General features: G+C 39.4%; 1 protein-coding gene across 1 annotated transcript in view; it reads left to right on the plus strand.

Annotated features, from left to right (window-relative positions):
• Nucleotides 1-2691: 2691 nt before the first annotated feature.
• The window catches only part of SLC9A7 (solute carrier family 9 member A7), a 156708-nt gene continuing 136329 nt past the window's right edge, over nucleotides 2692-23070 (plus strand). The window contains exon 1 of the mRNA XM_045538534.1: nucleotides 2692-3147. Within this exon, the coding sequence (XP_045394490.1) occupies nucleotides 2820-3147 (328 nt within the window). The 5' untranslated portion in view covers nucleotides 2692-2819. The remainder of the gene's footprint in view (nucleotides 3148-23070) is intronic.

Here is a 23070-nt window from a genome sequence, read left to right on the forward strand (position 1 = left end):
CTCCGCGAACCCTGCGGATCGCACTTTAGGCAATCCATAACTAACCTATGAAGTATCAAGACGCCAGGCCTTAAATCTGACGCCTCGCTTAGATCATGACCCACCTTCCTCCAAGATGGTATGGTGAGCGAGCCGGAAGCTAGGAACCAAGGGGATACCCGGTCCACCTCCCTCAACAATCTCTTTAGGTCATGATCATCAACATGGATTTTATTTTCAGCAAGCAGAGTTTTCAGAGGCCACAGAAACCTGCGTAGTGGTATGTTGCCCACGTCTCTCTTGGGGGCGGGGAAATTGGCCGTCCCACACTGTAGTTCTGAACTCACCTCACAAGAGGTCGTCTCCGCTGGTGCCCTGGTGGTACAGTTCCCGGGTTTCGGCACCACTTGTCGCGCCCGCCTCGCCAGCAAGGAAGACGCGGCAACAGGAGTTCTTCTACAGTGCTTTATTGGGGATCCCTCTAAGCTTCAAGATGCGGAAGACCCTGAGCACAAGCTCTCACACAGTAATATACTCTCAGGGAAACAGGAAGTAACAGTGATAGGCCACAATCAATCACAAGCGGTCACCAATAGGCCAAGCCAGAAAACCTCATATGCATACTTATATAACAGATCTACAGACGTACTACGCATGCGCCACACTTGTTTACCTCAGCCAGGCCACCGGAAATCGGCACCATCTTGCAATGGCGTCCGCGCTCCCCACAGGCATTGATTAGGCTCAGCTAGGTGGTTCTTGTTTGGGCCCTCTCATATGTTTACAGTAAGATGGTGGCTGGGAATGAAATAATTTGAAGGCTTATTCATTTGCATGTGTGGCATTTGGGCTGGGAACACTCAAAAGTTGGGGCTCCTGTGGCATCTGCCTCTATTACTACATGTTCTCTCTACATGGTTTCTTCAGCATGGCACTTCAAGATAGCTAGATTTCTTAAATACACTCAGGGCTCCAAAGTGAGTGGGGAGAGAGAGAGGAGGGGCATGCTAGATTGTTTTTTATGACTTACACTCACAAATCACATATTCTGCTCTTTGAGGGAATCACAAAGGTCCACCAAAGTTCAAGGGGAGGAAACATAGATGCCCTCTTTTGATGGCTCTGGGATTGGAAATATGGTTGTGGCCATTTTTGGAAAATACAATCTGTCACAAGTACTAAGAAGTCTGTACTTTTAAGGTAGCTCCTGAGTTGCCTTCCGTGTGAACTATAGCGAAAAGTTCTGCCCTTGGCTACTGGGAACCCAAGACGGCATACTATTATGACCAATACGGTTAGTTTTCAGCAAAAAATGGATTTTAGTGAGTCTCCAGAAATGAGATCAAGTTTTGCTGTTGTATAACCTTCTCTGTGACCATCCAACTTTTTAGTATTTGCAATTTCACTGGGAACCTGCATGGAACTTCAAGGTATATGGATGTTTGCAGGGCCTAGAGGAGTAGGGAAAGATGCTAGCTATAATCTAGACGAAGAGATTTCCCTGCTGTAAATGAAGGCACTAAGCAGGCCGGGCAGAATGTTCACCCACAGGGGAAACTAGGAAGACTGCAGTGCTCCAAAGAGCCTTCCTATCTAATTCTATCTCTACCCTATTATTCCTTTTGGTTAAGTATTGCCTTTTTCAATGAATCGTCTTAAAAATGCAAATTCCTCTGGGAGAGAAAACATGCAAAGTTGGTAGGGATTTCAGAGAGGTTCCATAAACACATGAGTACAGTGCTAAACAGTGGGAATTCAGTGATTCGTTTTATCTCTTTTCTTCCTTGACCAGAGGAACAAGGTGGATTGAAAATTCTAGTTCCTGAGGATTGTTCCAAGAGGTTTCCACTTCATAATTTTGTTCAGACCTGGGCTTGACCCTAAGATTCATCCAAAGACCCCTGAGGCTACCAGAAGGGCAACATAAAAGGGTCATCAGGGCAATCTCCCCGACAACCTTAGGACCGGCTGCTGCTCATCTACCAGGAACCGCAAGCGTTCAGTTCCTTCTGGTTCAACCCTCTTCCCCAAGGGAGTTACTATCATAATCCAGAATAAGAAGTTAGTCTATTTCCCAAGTGCTGAAATAGATATTTTAGTGCCTTCCCCGATTCCAACCCCTTATTGGGCCTCACGTTGAGTCAGACTAGAGCAGAGGTTTCCATTAAGCCTGGTAGATTCTGGGGGGTCCCGAGAGCTGGCAGGCCACCGGAGAGATGAGGAAAGAGAGGTGTAGGGGCTAACGTGGCTTCGCGGCTCCTTGGTTCCCTCAGAGTCCCCACTTTACTGGCCACGGGGCGGCTACACACTGGCCTGAGATTAAACACTTGGCGGTGGCGCCAGAGACACGACTCGAGACCGCACAGCGAGCGAAGCCAAGCTGATGCTCCTGACAGGCGCGGGCGACCTCTGGTGTCCCATTTAGGAAGCGCGGCGTCGGCTGCCCATGAACTGGCTCCGCGATCCCAGACTGCCTGGCCAGGTGCGCAAGGAAGAGGTGAGGAGTGCAGAGAGGCCAGGGATCAAGGGCTGGCCTGCGGGTCCGAGGGCGACAGCTGGCCCCACCTCGGTGGCCCCACCTCGGTGGCCCAGTCGGCGCGCCGCTCGGCTCGGCGGGGGGACGAACAGGTGCGCGGGCGGGGGGCGGTGCTTGGGGATCCTGCGCACTGCGCGCGCCCCTCCCCCGCACGCGGCTCCCTGCGCAGGCCGGCCCGGCGCCGGCAGGAGGAGGAGCTGCAGCCACCGCGGCCACTCGGGCAGGTCGGCGGTTACCACCAGAACCCGCCGACGGCGCGGACTGCTGGTCCCCGCGCGGACGAGGCGCAGGCGGCCCTGGGGCCATGGAGCCTGGTGACACGGCGCGCCCCGGCCCGGGGCGGGCTGTCCCGGCGCTGCCGCCGCGGCTGCTGCTGCTACCGCTGCTGCCGCTGCTGCTGGGTCGGGGGCTGCGAGCCACCGCCGCGGCCTCCTCCTCTGGGGCGGCGGCCGAGGACAGCAGCGCCATGGAGGAGCTCGCCACTGAGAAGGAGGCGGAGGAGAGCCACCGGCAAGACAGCGTGAGCCTGCTCACCTTCATCCTGCTGCTCACACTCACCATCCTCACCATCTGGCTCTTCAAGCACCGCCGGGTGCGCTTCCTGCATGAGACCGGGCTGGCCATGATCTATGGTGAGCACCCCTGTCCGCACCCACTGCCCCCCACACCCCTTGGGCGGCCGGCCGTCGCGCTCCTCCTGGCGCCCTGCTCCCGCTTCACTTGCTAGCATGTTCCTTTTACGTTTCCCGCTGCGATGGTGTTGCTTCCCAAGGTCAACTGTCTGCATTTTCTGGCTTTCTACTATCGTTAAAAAGAATTCCACCTCAGACGTTTCTTCACCAGGAAGCCAGGAAAATGAAAGGCACACGGGTGGCCCCGTTCTGTCCGCCCCGTTCCGTCTCGCTCCCCCATACACACCCTCCGCCCCAGTTCAGCTCGACAGGGTGTGTGTGCGGGGGCTGGAGGTGGGTGACTTCCCAAAGGGCCGCATCACCCCACGGGACAGGCCACAGCAGGGTATGAGGACAAGGGCTGAAATTGTCTCAGCTTAGGTATGGGCTGCTGGGGCCTCTTGAATGCCATATCCAGGGTCAGCCTGGGTGGGCGTCCACTTCTGAGGTCTATGTTCCCAGGTCTCTTGTTGATAAAGTTAGAGCATGAAGTGCTATGAAAGGTGAACAGTGGTCCAGGACCCAGAGTGGTGGCATCACGGTGTCAGGCCTAGATGGGAAGACAGGCACGCCTCCTGCTCTTATGTCCCAAGTGGGAAGTTATACACAATTATTTGCTTTCTTAAGCGAAGAGGAGCTTTTGTATTCCTAAGATGTTTAACATGGAGTGACTTTGAGACACATTTTTGAGTATAGGAAGAGGAAAAGTAGTGGTCTTAATTCTGTAGTCAGCCATCTTTTGTTAAGGGTGGGCTGATGCCACCCTCCTTCTTTGGATTTAATGGTACACAGTGTATTACATATGCACAGTGGTCAGTACAAATCTCCTGTTATTACGTGGATGTCAGCCACTATCTGAATTATCCCTCTTCCTATTCTATGGCCCCTGCCTTCCCCCTCCCCCCCAAACTGGAGCCAAGTATTCTGTTTCTTTTTGAATTTAATTCAGTGGCCTTAAAGCTCATGTTGGCATCCTCATGTGAAATAGATAAGCCCACTTCATGACTTCCCAACAGGGAACATTTTGCATTAGCGCTTACACGGGAGGGATCTCTCCACTCAATTTTCATCCAGAGTTCCCTGATAGAGAATGGAAAGCAGAAACGTTAATCTTTAATGTGAAAATTACCCTTGGTCCTAGGCCTTGCTTCACACGGTTCTTGATTAGTTGTTGACAGCCAGGGCTCATGGCCACCATGCCCTCTCAGACAAACTGTGTAAGGGGCAAGTGCTGAAAAGAGCCCTCCAGTTTTGAAGAAGTAGTGGCCTAAACAGATCTTGAATTGAAACAGGACCAGGTCTAGAACTGGGTTTGGTTATTGCAAATCATAGGTCTCAACACAGACTTGGCCTCCATACCTGACTGTTCTTGACCTCTGGTTTGTGTCAGTTGGTGACAAATTACTGATGCCAGGCCTGCAGGTAAGCTGGGAGGTTTCCTGAGCAGATAGTGAGTGGGGAATTGAAGTAGGTGGTCATTTCAGGTGATTGACTCTGAACCATGATGCAAATGAAGATTACCTTTAAATGTGTATAGATAGGATGAAAATATTTTTATTTAATAAGCCCCAGATCCAATTCCTTAAAGGACAATGTGAAATAGGAGCTAGATTTGACAGACTCATAAATACATGCTCAAGGGATGGAAAATGGGATTAAAAAATATATTTTCTGCAGAGTACTCCATGTTCTTAGGAGCTCAATCACCCTTATCTTAAGGATTAAAAACAACATTGGAATTTTCCTTTAATGATATGTATTTTTAAAACTCACCTCCATCTTTCAGTTGTTTGGGCTGTGCTACAGGGTACTGTTGTATTTTGTGAACAATCATGCTACAAATCTGGTTTAATTAACGATTGTTCAGAAAAGGCAACATCATCTCATAGCATTCCTGTGTAATTTTGCTCTATACCTTTGTGTTTTATTGTTACTTTTAAAATGTATAAAGAAATTTTGTTTGTCAATATGTGATATCTTAGGTTATGCCAAATATTAATATTTCGATGTAGATTGTCTGTAATCTTGAGAAAACATTTTCTCTTTCTCTCAGGGACATTTGATCTTCTGTTTCAAGGCTCCCCAAGTCTGAATTCTAATGTCATTTGGTTGGCTGATTATTCATTATATACTGAATGCTATTGCGATGGGGATTCTGATAAAAAAAATTAGTTTGAAAATCTTTTAAAAATTGTCCGTGAAATTTTGATAAACATAGTGAAATGATTACTACCGTCAAGCAAATCTTTGAACACTTAAGTGACTGCAGTACAGATTTTTCAGGACTTCTCTTTTTCAATATTAAATAGTAAGGAATCAGATTTTATTTCTTGATAATCAATAGAGGAAGTGAGTAATTGTCCTCTTGGCTCTGAGTAATAAAGGACAAAAAGACCTAAGGAAACATTTGTTAAGTATCTGCTGGATGGCCAACTGAATTTCTGGAGGCAAACAATTTAACTTTAAAATGTTGATAAATTTTTATGAATGAAAGAGTTCAATTGTGAATTTTAAAACACCTTATTTTGAAAAAAAAATTTTAAAAATCTAATGTCTTGCCACCATTTTATGTTTAAGTGACACTTTGAGAGGAACATTTTTAATATTTAAAAAAATATATATATTTGCTGCTATAATCATAAAATATCTCTGGAAGGACATGCAGTAGGTTAGTAACGTTGATTTCCTTGGGGAAAAGAAGATAGCTGTGAAATAGGAGTGGGAGGGAGCAATCACTGTATATCCTTTATGCTTTTTGATTTTTGAACTATCGAAGTGGAGTCACCTGAGAGTTTGCCCATGCCTCCGTTCTGTGTCTCTTGTGATGGCATTTTAAGGTGCTCCTCACATCACTCAATTTGACACCCACTTCTCCCTATTTAAATCACATTATGTTATCAGTTTTTTTGTACCTTTCGATTATTGACTGTACTGAACTTCTGGAGCCCTGTGCCTGGGATGCAGACAACACAGGGAAAGGAGAAGAGGTTTTCCTGCCTCTCCCTCTCTCCTTCCTCCTTTTTATGCTATTATCCCCAGAGAGAAGTTGATGTTACTTTAGGAAGACTATGCACAAATAGATCCCATAATAAGTGCTTGCTTAGGTGCAAAGGACCTAAGGACAACAAGAGAGCTGCTGAGAATGCTTAACGTTTAAAGAAAAAGGAACTCCGCCACCCACCAAGGAACAGTTATAAGCACTTCTCTCTGACAGAAGGCCACGGCAGCTACAAGGAAAGGTGGCCAGAGACCTTACTCTTTAGGGAGGTTGAAAGCAGCCCCCAGACCCTGCCATAGGAGCTGCAGGATGGTGGGGCAAGGCACTTGCCTGCCACCAGTCTAACCTGTTTTGTTAGACCAGGGAGTTCCCAGCTGTCTGGCTCTGTTATGTGAGTAAGTGACATCCTGAAGTTACTGGGCCCTGCATGTCTTCTGTGCAGCAGAAATAGAAAGCGTTTCGGGCAGGGAAAGGTGGTGTAAACAGATCGTGCCAGTTAATTGTGGTCTCTCTCAGAGTACAGTAGTTCCGCTTCCCCTATAATGTTTTTGTGACAACTGATACGGGTCCAAAATATCTGACTTTGCCATGCTAGCCCACCACCTGCTTCTCGCTTCCTCCTCGCCTATCAGTTTTCAAGGACATGTTGGCCAACCCCTTAGGTTCTGTGGATTATGGGCTCCTTGTTGATTTGTTGGAGCTATCCAGCTAAGCATAGCCTGAGAGCGGGCTTGTAGGCAAAGTCTGAAAAGGGAAAATATGTCTCAAATGGAACTAACATTTGAACCTGTGAGCAAATATTTTGGAACCACCTCCTTCCTGGTTAATCAGGAGTCCTCCCCCTTTTTTTAAGAGCTCCTCACTTTGGCCCCAGTTTGGGATGGCTTCTGAAAGCGTTTCTTAGAACTTTTAGAAGTTAACCTTTTTGGAATTATGTAATTAGAAAATCACCATTTTTCAGCCCCTAATGATGATTGATTCATATAAAGATTTTCAATGAATTCCAGAATCATAGATGAAAGGCTACTGGGGAACATGGTACTTGCATGGTGCATAGTATCATCCTGTAGATTACTCTCCTGTTGCAAAGAAGCAAAGCTGCTTTTACAGTGAAGAGGTCTGGCAGTCACTATCTTAAAACTAAGTCATCAAATTTATCCTTGCTCATTCTGGGACTATCTGGTATCATACACCCCCTGATGTGATAGAATAGGAAGCATATACCTTTACTTATGTAGTATTCTCCCCCTATGTGTTTAATCTGAATCTAATCAAGGATTTAGACACATCTTCCAGTTTACAGGACATACAAGGGATAGAGAAACAAGTTATAAAACACCATGAGAAAACAATCAGGCACATCCAGCGTATGGGACAATCTTTAAGACAATTGCCTTGATCTCTTCAAAAAGTTAGTGTCAGGAGAAACAAAAACCGTGAGTGTTCTAGATTAAGAGAGACCAAAGAGACATGACTAAATGTAGCACAGGAAACTTGATTGGCTCCTGATTCATGGAAATGAACTATAGAAGATGTTTTGGGAACAATTTATGTATATTTGATTAGACTGGGTATTAGATGATATTAGGGAATTAATGATATTTTTCTTAGGTGTGATAATTGAGGTTATATGTGAGAATGTATTCATTCATTGGAGATGCAGGCTAAAGTATTTAGGGGTGAAGTATATGATTCCTAATGTATGCAACTTACTTTCAAAAAGTGTAGTAAAAAATTACACATACCACATATATAGGGAAAACAAATGTGGAATCATTCTTGCAATTGTTAAATCTGGGGAGTGGTAAAAGGATATGCTTTATACCAGTGGTCCCCAACCTTTTTAGCACCAAGGACTGGTTTCATGGAAGACAATTTTCCATGGGTGTTGGTGGAGGGAGGTGGAGCTCAGGCAGTGATGCCAATGATGGGGAGATGGGGGATGAGGAGTGGCTGTAAGTACAGATAAAGCTTCCCTCACTTGCCTGCTGCTCACCTCCTGCTGTGTGCCCCCCCCCAACTTCCTAGGTTTCATGGAAGATGATTTTTCTACAGATGGGGGTGGGGCGGCGGGGCAGCGGAGCTCTGCCACCTGGTCCCTAACAGGCCATGGAACTATACTGGTCCATGGCCCCAGGGGTTGGGGACCACAGCTTTATACCCTTCTTTCAACTATTCTGTGTGTTTTGAAATTGTCATTAAAATAGAAGATTGAAGATTGGAAAAGAAGTTAACCCCCCTGTTAAGTTGTTAGCTGGTAACCTGTTAACCTCACTGCCTGGAAGGTTGTGCAGGTGAGGCTGTACACATCTTGTCTGTTACTCTCATTAAACTCTTTCTGGCACTGATGAACACTTGGACATTAGTTTACTTGAGATGATGTTAGACTTATGTGACTTGAGAACCAGTAACTTCTTTTTAATTTCATTTTTTGTTTGATTTTTAAGTACATGTATCTTTTTAAAAAATTGCCTCTGTTTCATTTACAAGAGAATTTATGTTAGGAGAATGTTCTCTTTTATTTAATGCTTGCTACTTGGCTTTTAATCAATGTGGATATTTATATTAGGGTAATGCTAGATTTAAAACAAATTAGCCCAAATTTTAGTGACTTAAGATAAGAGAAGTTAATATTTCACTCATGTAACGGGCCAGTTCAAGGGACTGGCAGGTGGCTCTCCATGTTGTGATTCAGGGACCAGATGCTTTCTATCCTGTGGCTTCCCCATTCCTTATGGCCTTGGAATCCTCCCCCTCCAGCTGATGAATGAGGAAAGGAAAAGAGGATCATATGGGGAAGACTTATGTGCTAAGCTTGGAAATGTTACACATCACTTTACCCACTTCTGTTGAACAGAACTTGGTCACAAGGCCACTTCTAACTGGAAGGGAACCAGGGAAATGTAGTCTAGTTGGAGGAAGAGGAACAAGTTTGGAAAGCAGCTAGCTAGCCAATCTCTGTTGCAGTATTTGATGAGTACTTTGTTATACATAATCCAGAAAAGAGAAGTAGTATTAATAGTGTGTGTATGTGTGTTTGGTGTGTGTTGGTTGTTGATAAACTAAATTCTGTATTTTAAGTAATCTAGTTGGAAGAGAGTGTTCATCTTGAGTTTATGAAGTTGTTTTCATGGACCTATTTACCAGTGCTACTCGAAGTGTGGCCCCAAGACTAGCAGCATTGGCATCACCTGAGAGTTTGTTGGAAATGGCAGGTCTTGCCCCAGACTGACTTAGAATGTCTGGGAGTAGGGCCGAGAAATCTGTTTTAACATTGTTTGTTTGCATGCTGAAGCTTATTACTGATATAGAAGATTTAAATTTATTTAAAAACTGCTCTTTTGGAGCAGTTTTAGGTTTATAGCAAAATCAAGAAGATGCTACAGAGATTTCCTGTATATTCCCTGCCCCCACACATGCATAGCCCCCTGCCTCATTGTCAACATTCCACCCCAGAGTGGTACATTTGTTACAGTTGATGAACCTACATTTACACATCAGGCAAAATCCATAGTTTGCATTTCAGTTTATTCTTGGTGTTGTACATTCTGTAGGTTTGGACAAATGTATGATGACATGTTTCCACCATTGTAGTATCATACAGAGTAGCATGCTCTGAAAGCCCTCTGTGATCTGTCTATTCATCCCTTCCTCCGCTCTAACCCTTGGCAACCACTGATCTTTTTACTGTACCCATAGTTTTACGTTTTCCACGATGTCATACAGTTCGAATCATACAATGTGTGGTCTTTCATACAATATGTAGCCTTTTCAGTTTGGCTTCTTTCATTTAGTAATATCCGTTTAAGCTTTCTCCATGTCTTTTATTGGCTTGATGATGACTCATTTCTTTTTAGTGCCGAGTTGTATCCCAGTGTCTGGATGTACCACAGTTTACACTCACTTACTGAAGGACATCTTTGTTGGTTACAAGTTTTGGCAATTATCAATAAGAATATTTAAGTTTTCACCCTTGAAATACGTTCACTATGTTGTTTGTAATAAAATAATAGTAGAAAAATAGCAACTGTTTATTGAGCACCTACTAGAATAGCCAGGCACTTTCCTAAATACTTTGCATACTTGAAGCCATTTAACCTTCACATCAAATGTATGAAGACCGTAATATTGGTCCCATTTTGCCAGGTGAAGAAATTGAAACTTAGGTCAAGTACCTTCTTTGTTCAAGGTCATGTGCTTGAAATTGGGAAATTGGGATCTGTTAAAGGATGAGATCAATATTGCTTAGGTTGTATTTGGCCAGGCTAGAGAAGAACCTGAATCCTGCCCTATTACCTGTTTCCGGGGAGTCTCTGAGGGAAATCTATGTCCAGAGTATAAAACAAAACAAAGCAACCCTTTTATGTTACCTGGAGCTTTGGGCTCAGACTCCAGTGTAGAACTGTGAGGAGTGAGGTAGCCAATGAGGAAGACTCAATTTTCCTATGCTAGATCAGCTTGGGGGCCTTGAATCCAAGTGGGAGCAAGATGTCTGCTTATTTTCATCCCAAAGGTCACACCCTAGGTGTTACTCCATTAATATGACAGAAGGCTACTGGTGTGTTAGGGGAAAATGCATTAGAATGTAAGCCCCGGGCAGGAAGGGATATCTTTTGTTTGCTGCTGCCTCCCCAGATCCTATAACAGTGCCTGAAAAATAGTAGATGCTCCAAAAATATTTGTTTAATGCCTTTTATTTTGTCTATCAAAAAATAAGATGCTGTAACACTACTTAGCATTAAAGGTCCTTCCTTCAAGTTCTTGTGCCTCAGATTCACACTGACAGTGGAGTTTCTGAGAAGGAAACCTTTGTGTGAGAACATTTGCCTGAATTGCAGCAGACTGTTTAAGGAAAGTGAATGAAGGAATGGGTGAGTATATAAATATGAATGTTTGCAGAAAATTGTGTGTTTGGCTGATAAGGCACATAGTGGTTATTGATTGATTGAATGATTCATTGAGACTGGGTCATGCTCTGTCACCTGGGCTAGAGTGCAGTGTTTATTTTTTTCCTTTTGATAAAATATATATAACATAAAATTTGCCATTTTAACAATTTTTAACTGTATCATTCAGTAGCATTTATAATATTCACAAAATTGTATGATCATCTCCACTATTTCCAAAATTTTTTCATTGCCCCAAACAGAAACTCTGTACCCATTAAGCAGTAACTCCCCCTTCTTCACTCTCCCAGCCCCTATCTTGTTGAAGATTTTTACATCTGTGTTCATCGGTGATATTGGCCTGTAGTTTTCTTTTTTTGTTGTGTCCTTGTCTGGTTTGGGTATCAGTATAATGCTAGCCTCATAGAAGGAATTTGGAAGTAGTCCCTCCTCTTCAATCTTTTTGAAGAGTTTGGGTAGAATTGGTATTAGTTCTTCTTTAAGTGTTTGGTACAATTCAACAGTGAAACCACCAGGTTCTGGATTTTTCTTTGTTGGAAGACTTTTTATTACAGCTTTGATCTTATTACTCATTATTGGTTTGTTGAGATTTTCTTCATGATTCAATCTTGGTAGATTGTATGTGTCCAGAAATGTATCCATTTCTTCTAGATTTTCCAATTTGTTGGTGTATAATTGTTCCTAATAGTCTATAATAATTCTTTGTCTTTCTGTGGTCTCAGTTGTTATGTCTCCTTTTTTGTTTCTGATTTTATTTGGTTCTTCTCTTTTTTTTTTCTTCAACTAGCCAAAGGTTTATTGATTTTGTTTATCTTTCCAAAAAACCAACTTTTCGTGTTGTTAATCTTCTGTATTGTTTTTTTAGTCTCAATTTAATTTATTTATGCTCTGATATTTATTATTTCTTTCTTTCTACTAATTTTGGGTTTGTTTTGCTTTTCTTGTTCCTTGAGGTGCATTGTTAGGTTGTTTATTTGAAGTCTTTCTACCGTTTTGATGTAGGTGTTTATAAACTTCCTTCTTGGTACTGCTTTAATTTCCATGTATTAGTGTAGTTTCCAAGTTTCTTCTTGTTATTGATTTCTAGTTTTATTCCATTGTGGTCAGAAAAGATACTTGGTAGGATTTCTACTTTATTGAATTTGTTCAGACTTGTTCTGTGGCCTAAAATATGGTCTATTTTGGAGAATGTTCTATGTGCTGATGAAAAGAATGTGTATTCTGGGCTGGGTGCGGTGGCTCATGCCTGTAATCCTAACACTCTGGGAGGCCGAGGCAGGAGGATCGCTTGAGCTCAGGAGTTCAAGACCAGCCTGAGCAAGAGTGAGACCCTGTCTCTACTAAAAATAGAAAGAAATTATATGGACAGCTAAAAATATATATAGAAAAATTAGCCAGGCATGGTGGCGCATGCCTATAGTCCCAGCTACTCGGGAGGCTGAGGCAGGAGGATTGCTTGAGCCCAGGAGTTTGAGGTTGCTGTGAGCTAGGCTGACTCCACGGCACTCTAGCCCAGGCAACAGAGCAAGACTCTGTCTCAAAAAAAAAAAAAAAAAAAAAAAAAGAAGAATGTGTATTCTGCAGCAGTTGAGTGAAATGTTCTGTAAATATCAGTTAGGCCTATTAAGTCTAGTGTGTAGTTTAAGTCTGACATTTCTTTGTTAATTTTCTGTCTGGATGATCTATTACTGAGAGTAGGGTGTTAAAGGCCCCTACTATTGGTGCATTGTAGTCTGTCTCTCCCTTTAGATCTATTAATATTTGCTTTATGTACTTGGGAACTCCAGGATTGGGGTACATAGATATTTATACTTGTTATATACTCTTGCTGAATTGACCCCGTTATCATTATATATAGTGACTTCCTTTGTCTCTTTTTGCAGTCTTTGATTTGTCTTCTATTAATATTTTTATCTAAGTATAGCTACTCCTGCTGTCCTTGGTTTCCAGTTGAATGGAGTATCTTTTTCCACCCCATTCAGTGTATTTCTGTCTTTATGAGTGAAGTGGCTTTCTTACAGGCAGAATATAGTTTGGTCCTATTTCTTTTATCCATTCAGCCACTCCATGCCTTTTAATTGGAGTATCAGGTCCATTTACATTGTGTTATTATTGATAAATAAGGACTTATTATTGCCACTTGGTTGCCTATTTTCTGGCTGTTTTGTAAGTCCTCTCTTCCTTTGTAGCTAAATTATTTTCTCTGGTAGTATGTTTTAATTTGTTGCTCTTCATTTTTAGTGCATCTGTTATAGGTTTTTGCATTGTGGTTACCATGAGGCTTACAAAAACGTCTTATAGATATAACAAGTTATTTTAAAGAAATGACAACTTATCTTAGATCACAAAGAAAATAATAGAAACAAAGAAAAAAAGGATAAAAAGCTACAGTTTTACTGGATCCTGCCACATTTTGACTTTTAGTTTTCTCAATTTATATATTTTTATGTTACCTGTCTCTTATCAGGCTGCTATAGCTATTAATATTATTGTTTTTCATAGATTTGTCTTTTGGGCTTCATACTAGAGTTATTAGTGGACTGTACACCACAATTACAATATCAGGGTATTCTACATTTGTCCATTTACTTAATTTTACCCATGGGATTTATACATTCAGATGTTTTCTTTTTTGCACATTAGTGATTTTTCTTTCTTTCAGAATGAAGAACTCCTTTTAGCATTTCTTGTAAGATGGGCCTGGTGGTGGTGAATTCTCTCAGCTTTTGTTTGTCTGGGAAAGACTTTATCTCTCCTTCATACTTGAAGGATAACTTTGCTGGATACAGTATTCTTGGATGACAGATTTTTTTTTTTTTCCTTTTAGCAGTTTGAAAATTTCCACTCCCTCCTTGCCTGTATGGTTTCCACTGAAATTTGCCCCAAAATTTGGAGCTCCTTTATATGTTATTTGATTCTTTTCTCTTGTTGCTTTTAGGATCCTCTCTTTGTTCTTGGCTTTTGAGAGTTTAATTATTATATGTCTTGAGATAGTCTTATTTGGGTCAAAGCTCTTTGGTGTTCTCTGACCTTCCTATACCTGGATATTTATATCTTTCTCAAGTTTTGGAAATATTTGTGTTTATTATTTCTTTGAATATGCTTTCTACCCCTTGTTCTTGCTCAGCTTCTTCTTCAACACCAACAATTCTTAGATTCAGTATTTTGAAGTAATTTTCTATATCTTGTAGGCAGTCTTCATTCCTTTTCATTCTTTTTCTTTTTTCTCTTCTGCCTGTCAATTTGCAAATAGCCTGTCTTCAAGCTCACTGAATCTTTCCTCTGTTTGGTCCATTCTGCTGAGAGCCTCTAATGAATTTTTCAGTTCAGCAAAGTTACGTTCTAGTTCCAAGATTTCTGTTTGATATTTTAAATTATTTAAATCTCTTGTTAAATTTCTCTGATAAATTTCTGAATTTATTTTCTGTATTATCTTGGAGATCACTGCATTTCCTTTAAAACTGATAGTTTGAATTCTTGGTCAGAGAGCTCATATATCTCCATCTCATTAGGGTCAGTTATTGGTTTCTTGCCTTGTCCATTTGGAGAGGTCGTGGTTCTCTGTTTGCTGGTTGTTTCTTGTGGATGTACATCTATGTCTTTGCATTGAAGGATGAATTATTTATTTCAGATTTCTCTGTCTTGTTTTGGTTTTTTTGGATATATTTGCTTGGAGATTCTTTATCTCTAGGTCTCTGCCTCCTTTTTGGCTATAGGTGGTGCCTTAAACTCAGGTTTGCCTTGACTCTGGTAAATGCTCAATGTGCTGCCCATCCTGAATAGGAGAGGTCCCAAAGGGGATATCCCAGTACTGTGGGAAGGCTGGCTAGGGGTTTATGGCCAGGGGAACCTATGGAGTGAACCTCCTAGAGCATGGTGCTGCTGAACAGCTACCCCAATTTGGTGTCTCCTTTGGCCAGGTTACAGCACAGAGTTTCTAGGACTGGGGATGATAGTTCCACCTCCCACCTTTTTCTCTGCTTATGCTCTGGGATGTTTCTCCCTTCTAGCACCTGTGATGCTTTCCATAGGTTAAGGCAGGGACAGGTCTCCTCTCAGAGAATTCAGTATGGTGGAGAAACTGATTGTCTACCTTGATCTCACTTTTTCCAGTATAGAAACTGAGTTTGGGGAAATTTTCCATGTTGCTGGGCAGAATGGCGGCAGTAGGAGCATTGCAGATGTGGAAGTCCAATTCTCTTACCATATCCTTGGGATTTTTTTCACTTCTCTGTGGTCCCAGGAACTGTCTCATCCTCATATTTGAATTCTGGGATATAGCTAATGATAATGTCAGTGTTGTATATTTGTTTTTGGCTTTCTGTGAGATTGAACCCAGCTTGCCTCTATGTCGCCATTTTGGAACCAGAAATCCTTTGTTTCTTCATATAGCTTTGGGTTACTTTCATTTGAGCCTGAAGAAGTCCCTAAACATTTCTTGTAGGGCAGGTCTACTAGTAATGAACTCCCTTAGCTTTTATTTATCTTGGAATTTCTTTATTTTTCCTTCATTCTCGAAGGATAGTTTTGCCAGATTTAGAATTCTTGGTTGACAGTTTTTTTTTTCTTTTTGCATTTTAAATATGTGCTCCTACTTTCCTTTTGACCACTAAGGTTTCTGCTGAGATATCAACTTTAATCTTATGGAAGATCCTTTGTGTGAGATAAGTCACTTCTCTTTGCTGCTTTCAAGATTCTCTTTGTCTTTCATCAGTATGATTATAATATGTTTCAATGTGGATTTCTTTGAGTTTATCTTGCTTGGAGATTCTTGAACTTCTTGGATGTGTAGATTCATGTATTTAATCAAATTCGGTAAGTTTCCAGCCATTATTTCTTCAAGTATTCTTTCTAACCTCTTTCTCTCTCTGTCTGTCTGGAACTTTCATAATGTGTATGTTGGACTGCTTGATGTTGTCTCTCACGTCCCTTAGGCTCTGTCTCTGTTTGCTTTTCTACATTCTTTTTCATTTCCACTACTCAGACTGGATAATTTCAATTGTCCTATCTTCAAATTTGCTAATTCTTTCTTCTGCCTGCTCATATATGCTATTGGGCCCCTTTAGTCAATTTTTAATTTAAGTTACTATATTTTTTGGCTTCAGAATTCTAATGCTTCCTTTTAAAAATTTCTGTCTCTTTATCAATATTCTCATTTTGTTCATACATTATTTTCCTGGTTTCCTTTATTTCTTTGTCCATGGCTTCCTTTAAGTTATTTAAGCATATTTAAGACAGTTTTTAAAAAAGTTTTCATCCAGTTTCTCGCCTCCTTAGGGGTGGTTTCTGTCATTTGTTTTTCCTTTGAATGGAGCATACTTTACATCCCAGGTAGCTGCAAGTTTTTGTCTACCTTACAATGTTTTCAAGCAATGCATATTGCTTTTCTGCCATGAGTGGGCTCCACATTAGGTGAAAAGAAGATAAGCACTTTAAGTTATTCCTTTGGGTGGTCCCCAGACAGGTTAGAACAAACACAAAAAATTGCAAATGAGGTCTGTTCTAGGATCCCACACCGAGGATATGGGCTGCTATTTTCAAGACTACCACTGAACTGGTGAGGGGATGGGACAAGGGCAAGTAAAATACCACACAGCTTTTCTACCATTTTAAGGTTGCCTTGTTCTTGATTCGTCGTTCACTTGGTTGCTATAAACCTTTGACTATGTTCTAGAATTCTGACAAAATTGATTCTGAGAGCTTCTGCTTGTTTTTCAATGTTTCTGTGGAGAGATGGGAATTTAGAGTTGCCTACTTTGACATTTTGCTAATACTTCTTACCACATGGTATTTTTTTTTAAAAATTAAGACTGTATGTTTTCAGAGACACTACAGTGTTTGGGGAAGAACAGTGTTAAACCTTGTGTTTTGTTAAATCGGTTTAACATGTTACTAAGAGAGTAAATTTCCTGGGGGTAGTCTTTTAAATTTTATTGTAGGTTCTTAGCACATGTTTTCCCTGAGAAGCTGGAAAGTGAGAAATTTCTTCTAACTAGGGCTTAAGTTTAGGTTTATACTAAAAAAATTCTCTCTTCTTACCTCTTCTCCATATCTGCCCGTAAAAATGTATTTTAGGTGAAGAAACATTTACCTCTAATTGTCTTGCGTTATTAAAAGGATTGATTCTCAAGGTACTTTCTGTTGAGTGTAGAACTAACTAGGTGTAGCACAGACTCCAGTTACCTCCTAATATCCATTCTCCCTTTCATTGTTCTAATAGAACCCCATTCTAGTTAGCTCAGTGTATTGATGTGCAATGAGAAGACTACATTTCCTGGCCTCTCTTGCAACTGGGTATAGCTATGGGACCAAATTTTGTCCAAAAGTAGAAGGAGAAGTGTTGTGTGGGATTTATGCAAAGTATCCTTAAAGGAAAGGAGCATGCCTTTCTTCTACCATGCCTTCTGTCTGCTTCCTGGAATGAGGATGTAATTGCTAGACCTCCAGCAGCCATAATGGGTCAAGAGGTAACCTTGGGAATGGAGAACACTTTTAGCAGTGCAGTAAGATAGATGTAGGTGAAGTCTCTGACAGCATAGAGCTGCCATGCGAGACTTGGACTGTATACTTCTGTATTCCTTGTAAATGAGAGAAAAATGGGTCTTTGTGATTTGCTGCTGAACCTAAATATAACTTTTACACCAGGCTCTGAGTTCCACTGGGAATGTGGGTGTGACACACAAGGCTGTTTTGAGGACATGATGCAGATGTTCATACCAACAATGGATGTGGCACTGCTTGGGATTCTGAGGGAGGCCAAGGGTGGGCAGTACAGGTCCAGAGAAAGGATTTTAGGAAAAGATTCCAATTTAAAGTGCCATTTACATTTGGTAACTGTTTTGGGCATCTGACAACCACCCACACATTCAGTGACTTGCTAGAAAGATTTGTGGGATTCAGAAACAGTTGTACTCACAGCTATGATTTATTACAGTGAGAGGATACACAGCATAATTAGTAGGGGAAAAAGGCATAATGGGTAGACTCTGAAAGAGTCTAGATGTGGGCTTCTAAAGTTCTCCATTAGGAGGTTGGGGTGGGGTTGCACAGAACAAGCTTCCTCCAGCAATTAAATGCAGGAACTAACATATACAATGTTTCTGTTTAAGGAAGCTTGCTTAAAACTCAGACTTTTTAATTGAAGGCTGATAAGTTACTCTTACTGAAATTTCTGACTCCCAGAAGGAAAGCAGGTGTTCACCATAAGTGACATTTGTAAAAACAATCTAGCCAGGCTGGTACAGCAGAATTCAGTGTTCCAGACAAACAAAACAACCTTATCAATTAGTAGCAGAGGGAATCTCACAGGCCAAATTCCCAGGAGCTATTGCAAGGATCAGTCATGTAAGCAGGCCCTCCTAAAGATAGCAATATCAAGCCTGCTATGTAAACTTTTTCCTGCAGAATAACTTATAGTGTGAATTTGCTATTAGTTTTCTGTGTTCTTAGGGATTCCTTAGTTTTACCCACACTTAAAAAATAACCTCATTATTTTTTTGGTTTACTAATTTTGTTTTTTAAATTATCACAAGTAAAATTGACTTTTCTCTTTTAATATACAGCTTTATGATTTTAATGTGTATAGATATGTGTAACCATCATCACAACCAAGATGAAGACTAGTTCTGTCACTCAAAAAAACTCTCATGTTACCACCCCACTCAGAAAACTACTGATTTACTCTCTATTACCATAGTTTCGTCTTTTTGAGTGTGTCATAAATGGAATCATACAGTACATAACATTTTGGGATTAGCTTTTTCACTCAGAGTAATGCCTTTGAGATTCACCCTTGTAGTTACATGCATCTATAATTAGGTCATTCTTATTGATGAGTGGGATTTCATTTTATGGATGTACCGCAATTTGTTTATCCTTTTGCCAGGTGAAGGACATTAGAATTGTTTCCAGTTTGGGGTGATTATGAATAGGGCTGCTATAAACATTATTGTACAGGTTTTTATATGAATGTAAGTTTTCATTTTTCTATGGTAAATACCCAGAACTGGGATTGCTGGGTCATAGGGTAAGTATATGTTTAACTTTATAAGAAAATTGCCAAACTATTTGCTAAAGCAACTGTACATTCGAACTAGCAAGATGTAAGAGTTCCAGTTGCTCCATTTTCTTTGTAGCACTTGGTACTCTTAGTATTTTTAATTTTAGTGATTCTAATGGATGTATAGTGGTATCTCATTGTGATTTTAATTTACATCTCCCTAATATTGACTATTCTCATGTGTTGTCATTCACATATCCTCCTTAGTGAAGTGACTGTTCAAATATTTTGCCCATTTTCTAATTGCATTGTTGGTTTTCTTTTGAGTGTTCTTTAGATACTCTGTATATCAGTCCTTTATTAGATGTGTAATTTACAAATAGTGTCTCCTAGCTTACTTTGTTTTCATTATCATAACAGTGTCTTTTGTAGAGCAAAACTTTAAAATTTTAATGCAGTCCATTTATCAACTTCTATCGATCATACTTTTAGTCTCATGTCTAAAAACTATATAACCCCAGATTGAGAAGATTTTCTCCTATATGTTTTATGGATTTGCATTTTATATTTAGATCTATGATTTATTTTGAGTTAATGTTTATGTAAGGTGTGAGGTTTAATTTGAGATTCATCTTTTATTTAGATCTATGATTTATTTTGAGTTAATGTTTATGTAAGGTGTGAGGTTTGAGATTCATTTTTTATGTATGGATATTCAATTATTCCAATATTTTTGTTGAAAAGACAATCTTTTCTTCACTGAATTACTTTTGCAACATTGTCAAAAACCAATTGCCATGTTTATGTGGAACTATTTCTGGACTTTCTATTATATTCCACTGATCTATGTATCTGGCTCTTTGCCAGTACCACACCATGTTTCTTCTTGCAGCTTTATAGAGGGTCCTAAAATTGGGTAATATGGATCCTTCAACTTTATTCTTATTTCTGAAAATTGTTTTGACTGTTCTAGTTCCTTTGCTTTTCCATATAAATTTTAGAGTCATCTTGTCTCTACCTGCAAAATATCTTTCTGGTATTTTCATTGGGATTGTGTTGAACCTATTAGTCAATTTGGGGGAGAATGGACATCATTACTATGTTGGATCTTCTGGCTCATGAATATGGTATATCTCTCCATCTACTTAGGGCTTCTTAAATTTATCTCAACATTGTTTTATAGTTTTGAATGTACAGGTCTTATGCATATTTGATGAGTTTATCCTTAAGTATTTCATATTTGTGATGGTATTACAATTTGTATTGTCTTTATAATTTCAATTTTCAGTTCATTGTTAATATATAGAAATAAAATTGATTTTTATGTATAGATCTTGTGTCCTGTGACCTCACTAAACTCACTTGTTAGTTTTGGTACTAGTTGTTTTTTGCTTATTTCATCAGATTTTATACATAGACAATCACATCATCTGTGAATAAAGACAATTTTATTTTTTTCTTTCCAATCTGGATGACTTTTTTCTTCTTTCTTGCCTAATTGCATTGGCTAGAACCTCTGGTACAGTGTTGAATTAGAAGTCATGTGGTGATAGTGGACATCTTATTCCTATCTTTCTCCTAGATTTTGGGGAAAAGCATTTAGTCTTTTGCCATTAATGTTAACTGTAGGGTTCCTTTCTATTTCTACTCTGCTGAGAGTGTTTATCAGGAATGGATTTTGGAGTCTCTCAAGTGCTTCTTCTGGTTCTGTTGTGACAATTCTGTGGTTTTTCTTTTTTAGTTTGTTAATATGATGAATTATATTGATTTTTTGAGTGTCAAACCAACCCTGGATTCCTGGATTAAATCATGATTCTTTTAATACATTTTTGGAGTGATTCACTAAAATTTTGTTCTGAATTGTTGCATCTATGTTTGTGAATGATATTGGTCTGTAGTTTTCTTGTAATATCTTTGGTTTGGTGTCACAGTAATGCTAGACGTGTAATAGAATGTGTTGAGAAGTATTCTTTCCTCTTCAGGTTTTGAAAGAGTTTGTGTAGACTCAGTTTGGTTTCTTTCTTCTTTAAATGTTTGGGGGTATTCACCAGTAAAGCCACCTGGGCTTTTGGAGTTTCTTTATGGGAAGGTTTTAAACTATAATTTCAATTTCTTTAAGAGATATAGGGATATTTATGTTATTTCTTTTTCATTGAGATTTTGTAATTTGTGTATTTCAAGGATTTGTCCATTTTATCTAAGTTGTCAGATTTATTGGCATAATGTTTATAATATTACTTTATTATCCTTTTACTATCTGTAGAATATGTATGTGAAGATACCTCTTATTTGGAGATGTTATATTTTCATTTTCATTAAAAAGAAAACTTTCAAACTTTCATTTTTTTCCCCTTCTTTGATCCATGGATTATTTAGAAGCATGTTATTTAGTTTGTAAACACTTGGGAGTTTTTCCAAGGATCTTTCTGTAATTGATTTCTAATTTAATTTCATTGTCTTCAGAGAACATACTTTGTATGACTTAAATACTTTTGAATTTATTGAGACTTATTTTATGGTCTGGAATATGGTTTATCTTGGTAAATTTTCTAGGTGTACTTGAAATGAATGTGTATTTTGCTATTTTTGGTTTGAGTGTTATATAAATGTCAGTTCAAGTTGAGCTGATAATGTTTGAATTTCTGTATTCTTAATGATATTTGATGTGGTGCTATCAATTAAAGAAGGGTATTGAAATTTCCTACCAAAATTACCTGTTCTTCTTTGCAGTTATTTTAGTTTTGCTTCATGTATTTTGAAGCTCTGTTTAATAACAGACCTAATAGTCCACAATGATTTAAGATTGTTACGTCCTCTTGATTAATTGACCCCTTCATCATTAGGAAATGACCTTTTTTAAACCTAGTAATTTTAAAAATTGAAATCTACTTGTCTTTTGCTAATAGCACTACTCCATTTTTTTTGGACTAATGTTAGTATGATGTATTTCTACCCTTTCACTTTTTTTATTCTTTCCTTTTTAAATAGCTTTATCAAGATATATTTCAATAGTATACGATTCACTCAGAGTGTACAGTTCAGTGGCTTTTAGTGTATCCACAGTGTTGTGTGATCATCTCCACAGTGATTTTTAGAACATTTTCATCACCCTGGAAAGAAACCTTATACCCATTATCAGTGACACTTGAATTTTTCTCCAACCCCTCCATCCCTAGGCAGCCACCAACCTACTTTCTTTCTCTATGGATTTGCCTATTTATATCTCATATGAATAGAATCATACAATATGTGGTCCTCTGTGACTAGCTTCTTTCACTTGATATGTTTTAAGGTTCATGTTGTTGTATGTATAAGTACTTCATTATTTAATAGCTGAATAATATTCCAATGTATGACTATATCATATTTTATGTATACTTTATCAATTGATGGACTTTTTATCTATTATGAATAATGCTCTTAAACATTTGTGTACAAGTTTTTGTATGGACATACGTCTTGTTCTATTTTTGGATGTATGTTTTCATTTCTCTTGGGTATATACCTATGAGTAGAATTGCTGAGCATCCTTTCTACTTTTAACCCATTTATGTCTTTATATTTAAATTGCCTTTGTTGTAGGCAGCATGTAATTGGGTCTTGCTTTTTCAAAAATCTAATCTGACAATCTCTGCCTTTTATTGGAGTGTTTTGACCATTTGCATTTTATCTGATTATTGATATTACATATGAGTCTGTGATCTTGGTATTTTCAGTTTGTCCCATTTGGTTTTTGTTCCCTTTTCCTAATTTTCTGACTTCTTTTTGATTACTCAAGTATTTTTTAGTCCATTTTATTTCCTTTAGTAGCCTATTAGCCATAAATCATTGTTTTGTTATTTTAGTTGTCACTTTAGGAGTTATAGTATCATCTTTAACTTATTGCAGTCTACCTTAAAGTGATTTTACACTACTTCACATTTATTATGCGGAGTTTACAGAAGTATACTTCCATTTATTCCCTTCAAGCCTTTATGTTA

This window comes from Lemur catta, chromosome X (assembly GCF_020740605.2).
Source record: "Lemur catta isolate mLemCat1 chromosome X, mLemCat1.pri, whole genome shotgun sequence".
Lineage (NCBI taxonomy): Eukaryota > Metazoa > Chordata > Mammalia > Primates > Lemuridae > Lemur > Lemur catta.